This window comes from Egretta garzetta, unplaced genomic scaffold (assembly GCF_000687185.1).
Source record: "Egretta garzetta isolate BGI_Z169 unplaced genomic scaffold, ASM68718v1 scaffold791, whole genome shotgun sequence".
Taxonomy (NCBI): domain Eukaryota; kingdom Metazoa; phylum Chordata; class Aves; order Pelecaniformes; family Ardeidae; genus Egretta; species Egretta garzetta.
The window spans coordinates 16015-22791 of record NW_009258500.1 but is presented as its reverse complement, the minus strand read 5'-3'; the positions used below and the strand labels follow the sequence as shown (position 1 = coordinate 22791).

The 6777-nt window shown below is 54.7% G+C and overlaps 1 protein-coding gene across 1 annotated transcript in view; it reads right to left on the bottom strand.

Annotated features, from left to right (window-relative positions):
- The window catches only part of LOC118453038 (caseinolytic peptidase B protein homolog), a gene marked incomplete at both ends in the record, with an annotated part of 75170 nt that overhangs the window by 54627 nt on the left and 13766 nt on the right, over nt 1-6777 (bottom strand). The window contains one exon of the mRNA XM_035901540.1: nt 6258-6344. Within this exon, the coding sequence (XP_035757433.1) occupies nt 6258-6344 (87 nt within the window). The remainder of the gene's footprint in view (nt 1-6257; nt 6345-6777) is intronic.

The following is a 6777-nucleotide window of genomic DNA, read 5'->3' as shown; positions in this document are numbered from 1 at the left end:
CGCTCTTCCAGGGGCGCCCAGCTATTCCTCCGGCTCTGCTGAGTTGCCTGAAGTGAAAGGAGTGAAAAAGCCATCGCACGGAACAGATGCACGTACCTAACAGAGGTAATAAAGCTGCCCCAGTTAATCACGGCACGGCCTGTAGACAGCACAGCTCCGGATGGGTCACCCTTCGCTGCAAGCCTTAGCACATACCCACTAGGATATTGCTATGCATGATGCACGGTTATTACCAATATAAAACATCTGTACAGCACCTTCAATGCATCAAGTCCAGGTATGCATGGAAGAGGCGCAAGTCCCAGCAATCTATGTCGCTTCCCGACTCCTCTCCTTGGGGGAGGAGGAGGACGATGAGGGCAAGGGAAGGGACAGGGCCATGCTGGGCCAAGCACCACCGTTTCTGGTTCTGTGGGAGAGCCTCTGACCCACAGCACTTTCCATCTACACAGGAAGGCAGAGGAGGAAAAGGAGGGCCGAGGCACAAGGAGGAGTCGCTGGTCGTCAGTCATTCCCAGCAGGAAGGCGTTGAGAAGCAAAGGTGAGGAAAAGCAACGAGATCCAGACCTGAAGATGGAGGGAGAAGGAGAAAGGGTGTGCAAGAAGGCGAAGATGCAAAAAGAAAATGGAGGAGAGGAAAATGACGTTGGGAAACCTCTAAAACTGCCTGAGAGGAGGGGGGAGCCGGGGGGGTCGGGCTCTGCTCCCAGGGAAGGGGCGATGGGACGAGGGGCACCGGCCTCAAGTTGTGCCAGGGCAGGGTGAGGTTGGGCATGGGGAACAATTCCTTCCCCTTGGGGCTGTCAGGGGCTGGAAGGGGCTGCCCAGGGAAGGGGTCGAGTCCCCAGCCCTGGGGGGATTTAACAGCCGGGCAGAGGCGGTGCTGAGGGCCGGGGTTTGGGGGTGGGATGGCAGGGGTAGGGGAGCGGTTGGGCTGGGGGAGCTTCAAGGGCTTTGCCAACCCAAATGATTCTGTGATTTTATTACTCAGAGGCCAAAGCCCCCGATGCAACAAGAGCAGGTATGGGCGGGAGGTGCTTATACCACGAGCTGGAGGAAGGAGCAGGACTCATTTAAAAGCAGCCGGAAGGAACGGTTCACCAGCACGGAGCGTTACGGTTGTCCCCTCCCGCGCTCAGAGAACGTGAAGCAGCCCGTGCAGAGGAACGCCCGTGGGCGAGGGGAGAGGGGGACAAGCTTCCAAGGGGAGGCACCCGTCCGAAAAAGAAACGCTCTTCAGGTGGAGCTGCGCCTGGCTCTCATCCCTCCTCCCCTGCCCTCCCCGGGGCGATCTCCCGGGAGTCCGTGCAGAGCTGCTCGGAGAAGGTCGGCGTTCCGAGTAGTGCCAGGCGCTCCTCCCCACCGCCCGCGCGACGCTTCTAACGTCACAAGCCCTAAAATCACGCTCCGACCCCCTCCCTCCCCGCCGGACTGGTGCACGGGGGTCGCAGCGATGGGAAGGAACGGAAGCAGAACCCGGTGCCAGTGGTTTATCACTGCCCAAACCCATCCCACGGGGATTTAAAAGTTTCCACGCTGCTCTGTGCCTCGGTTTCCCCTTCTGCACCATCAGTTCCCCACCTCCCGCGGGGCCAGGAGGAGGGCTCGATACTTCACTGTCATTTTATTTCTGCTGAAACAATGAAAAACAGTAGCTGCATGCAGAAAAGGTCACCGCGCTGCAAGCGCAGACGCTCAGCCTGCTAAGGCCCTCACCGCTTTGGGTTTTAATTCATGAGAGCTTTGTCACTTATTTTAACAAAGGCACAAAACCCACAAAGCTCTCAGGAAGCATTTAGTTAGAGCTTAATTACTACAAATATGTTTAATGTGCAAAGCTAGCAGGTGTGGCCAAGGGAAAGAAGCCCCCAGCAGTGTTTTTCACAGACTATAAATCCTCCTGTTTAAAACCGATGTCTTCCTGGGAAAATTAAGAAACCGCTTCAAAATAGGTCTTGGAATACCAGGAGAGCTATAGGCTTTCACAAAGGCTAAAACCGAAACGGGCGAGGAGCCACTCGCCTGAAGAACGTAAATGAGAAGCGAGGTGGAAGCGTGCACCGCCCCATCAGCTACGCCAGAGCTACAGTAAATTCCCCCCGCCATGGGAACCGCAGCGTAGCACCTTCCCTCGCTCAGGTGAACGCCGTGGCAGCTGACCGGCCGGCAGCCCACAACCCCGCTACAACCCGTGTTAGCCCAGAGCCGAGGAATTTGGACCCGGGCTCCCTCTCATGTAAAAAAAGAACCATAAATGAACCTACCCACGCTTCAGGAAGGGTCTGAAACAAGGTGATAAGGTAATTAGAAGAGTAAATAAGAGGAACACAATTCTTTCAACAGCATTTTAACATCATCCATATCACCTTAACGAAGTGTTTTTAAAACACGACCCCCCAAATTATAGAACCACGGAATGGTTTGGGTTGGGAAAGCCCTCTAAGCTCCCCCAGCCCAACCCTTCCCCTACCCCTGCCATCCCACCCCCAAACCCTGGCCCTCAGCACCGCCTCTGCCCGGCTGTTAAATCCCCCCACCTAAATTTTAAATACCTCTCCCTAAATTACGACACCAGGCTGAAGTATTTGGCCACTTCCCTTTACAACTATCACCACAGCGATGTTTGGGAGCTTAACGTGCCGGGGCCCTGGGTATCTGTAGCGCAGGAGAGAGCCCCAGCCACGTGCACAGACAGGCACGGGGTGTAAGGGACACCAGAAAAAAGAAATCACTCCACCAAGCCGCTGAGCAGAGAGCAGAGCAGATCCCAGGCATCCCGGTCACCCGGTCCCTCTCCACGGGATCACAGACTGCCCCGGGCTGAAAGGTGCCAAAGCAAAGCTGCAATCAGGCCGCACGCGGCGCGTCCGTGTTTCGGAACGGGGGCTCTGCAGAGGAAGATGCCGGCAAGGACCAGAAGCACTCCCGGCTTGCAAAGAGCCATCCCCCGGCACACCGGCAATGGGAACGAACGCCCTGCCCGGACCTGGAGCTGCTGGAAGTGCCAGCAGCAGAACTCTCCCGGTTCACAGGGAGCTGTGAGGCTGCACTCACCTGGATTAGAAGCCTTTGGGAGCCCCAGGCTCTACTTCAGCAGGGTGCCCTTGTTGTCAAGAAGGCCAATGGCATCCTGGGGTGCATCAAGAGGAGTGTGGCCAGCAGGGTAAGGGAGGTTCTCCTCCCCCTCTGCTAAGCCCCAGTGAGACCCCACCTGGAGCACTGTGTCCAGTTCTGGGCTCTGCAGTTCAAGAAGGATGAGGAACTCCTGGAGAGAGTCCAGAGGAGGACAACAAGGATGATGGGGGGACTGGAGCATCTCCCCTACGAGGAAAGGCTGAGGGAGCTGGGCTTGTTCAGCGGAAGAACTTGTTGACTGTGAGGGTGCCCGATCCCTGGCCCAGGCTGCCCAGGGTGGCTGTGGAGTCTCCTTCTCTGGAGATCTTCAACCCCCGCCTGGACGCTGTCCTGTGCCCCCTGCTCTGGGTGAGCCTGCTTGAGCAGGGGGGTGGTACTGGGTGATCCATGGAGGGCCCTGCCAGCCCCGGCCATGCTGGGATTCTGGGATTCAGCGCGACATGAAGCCCCGACCCCACTCCTTCCCAGCTCTGCACCCATCTCCCTTTTGAAACCGATCGGTAGGAATGCACCAGGATGCTTCCTCGTGCCTTGGCCATGTTTTGGACACAGGACACTTTCAAGAGGAAGAGAATGATCATTGTTTTGTTGTAAAAAGGAAAGACAGACCCCAAACCTCCCTGCCGGCGCATGGGATTTTATCTTGTAGCTGACAGCAACTGACAACCATCATTAATGCAGTGCCTCCGAAATTAAATTAAACATATGGACAGTAGCTGTCTAATTGGGAGAGTGAGGGCTGTGAAAATTGGGAAACGGTACAAAGCTAAAGGACAGGTCACAGAAATCTCCAGCAGCGCAGCAGGGACTGAAAACATAGCTCTTCTCTGAAAAATGACTTTGGAAAACCACGAACTTGGGGCCGAAGGCTTACTTTTTCTTAGCAGTCCTAAGCTGAAAACACTCATTCCAGCTTCCGGCGTCACGGCCCCCTAAAGCTGCGCTGGGTAACCTGTTCAGCTATTAACAACCTTAAAAAAAGAAGCGGCCACAGAGCAGGCAGGTTAAACAAAACCGAGTGACCCAGCACGCTGCCAGTGCGCACAGACCCTGGCTCTGCTGGCTGCACCTTGCCCATCTCCGCGCCGCTCGTCGCCTCTCCTCCGACGTGCAAGTCGGAGAGAGACCCGGCTCAGCTCCCCCGGTGGCTCTTTGACTGATGGGCTGAGAACCGAAAGCCGTAACAACTTATAATCCACCCAATGGGCTGCTGTGGCTGGATAAACCAGTGCTAGATCATCGCACTTTGCAGAGGGACCGCGATCTAAAAATAAAAAATAATAATCCTGCATCCTACTGCAGAGCAGAGTGAGTCGTATCGAGACCGGTTCCCACCTGATGTATGTAAAAGGACGGCGAGAGATGCAGCGAACCAGCAGGCGCCCTGCATTTGGAAGGGAAAAGCTAATAAACGTTTAAGATTCTGCAGGCAAACCCGTGCCACGGAGTCAAAGCCATCAGCTCCACAGGCTCAGCCTTCTCCACTTCCACAGCCGACCGCACACGCGACGCCCAGTTCTGCTGGGCTCAGGTTAAAGAGGTCGCCCTGTGGACTACGTCCGCCAGCAAACGATTTGTAGGGGATTTCAAACGCCCCGTCTGTCACGTTCCGGCTCAATACGTTTCCCAGCCAGCAGCAAGACCCCGCTGCGGACATCGCGGAGCTGGAACGGCACGGAGGGCCAAGCCCACGCCTGGCACGACCCCAGCGGTACCAACAAGAGCTGTTACTCCAGGAGCGAGCCTGGCTTGCGTTCGTGTTTGCCTCCATGAAGTCGCTAATTACTCTCCGGCTGGATTGCTGGAGACAAGTCCTACCAAACTTCGGATATTCAAGGACTTCTTAATTTCCAATTAAAGTCAGTATTCATCCAAAATGTGGGAAAAATAAACGCGGTTTGCCCGACACAGCCAAAAGCTGGGGTTTTTTGTCAGGTACCCAAATAAGACACATCGTTGTTACCGCTCTGCCGGTCTCTAACAAGGGAGCAGCCGGGGTGCTGAGCGCCTTTTGCTGCCTAGATGTTTTCATTAGCATTTCTACCTGATTTTAGGCCCGGTTTTAGGTAATTATTGTACCATGAACGGCCTTTCTCCCCATCCCCTCTTAGCCTTTGCAACTCGGGAAGCCCTGTTCTGGTCGACCAGTCACTTGGAATGGTCAACAGTCGTCACACTCCATTGCTGACCATTGTCCCCTGGCAAAGGTGGGAGGCTCCAAAGCCCGTCCCTCTGCGGACGGGCAAACAACGGGGCCCGTTGCTGCTCGGACATCAAAGTTAAACAAACAGTCCCAAGCCCCCGCCTCTGTGCCCATCTTAAGGAGCTCCCCGAGGAGGTCACGACTTTCAGCTTGTCATAGCACACATCAAAGTTTGCACCACACACGAACTGGGCACATGGATTCGAATCGTGTCGCCCGAGAGCGGATATTCAGCCTTTGTGCACGGCTTTAATCCTGTGTTTTCCCAAGTAATTAGGCTTTTTTGCTTATGAACTTGTGACTAAGTAAAGCACCCCCGAGAGGTTGTAACATCAAAGCCCATTCTCCCGTCTGTCCCACGTTTTCCAAAATTGGATTTCTTTTTCTCTTTTTTCCTTAAATAAAAAACCTAATTGAATTTAGTTGTAGACTGAATATATTTACGAGCGTCTTTAAAAGGTTACAAGAAGCCACGGCGATCATCATGGGAACTAAGGAGGGAGGGCACAGCATTCAGCCTTTTTGCTTCATAAAGGCCTGGCATGAAAGACCCAGCAATGGCCCCACAAGCTAGGAGGGACGCGGCAGCTCTTACGGGAGCTATTCCTGATGGTGGGGTGTTGGACTACCTACCACGATGACATCCCAAGGCGACGGACTCATCATCAGAGGCCAAAACCTACTGCCAAGCCAGCAGTCACCTCTCGGGGATCGCAGAGCAGCCTACCTCGATCTGTCACGCAATGTACCACGCAAAGGAAGAGCGAAAACCTCCCTCGGGTTTAGCTTGGCAACACATCCCAAACCAGCCCGAACTTTACAGAACCCACCGTGGAGCTCAGCGTGACTTTACGAAAGGGTGGGGCGACCGTGAAGTGACTTACCCACCACGTGATGTCGAACGTCGAGACAACCGTACCTGGAGTTTCTGCTGATGGCTGCCACCATGAGAGCAGTCCAGCCGAGCCTGTGCCTCGCGTTCACGTCCACGCCTTCCACCAACAACCTGGCCAGAAGAGAGACACAGTCAGGAAAAAGACGTAGAGAAAGCGTCCCGAGCAGCCTGGAGCTAATGAGGGAAAGCGGAATATTCTACTTCGCAGGCACCTGCTCCAGTGCAGCCTAGAAGACCCAACATGGGAAGTCGATTCAATCCAGTTTCTCATCGGCTACCTGGAACGGGAACAAACTGGTAGGTGACAGCAAGCACAGCCCTTGCCCAACGTCAACCGGCTTGATTTCTTTATTTTTTCTTTCTTTCTTCTCATTCAGTCTAATACCTGAAGAACCAACCAGCAGCACGATGGAAAGCAAAGCCGCTCAACCCGATGACAGGTTCGGATCTTCAGGCGGCAGCGCAGCCATGAGGTTTCGGAAGCAGCTCAGCAGATCTCCAAAGCCCGCGTCAGCAGGAGATATTTTGCAGTTTTCTTACACGA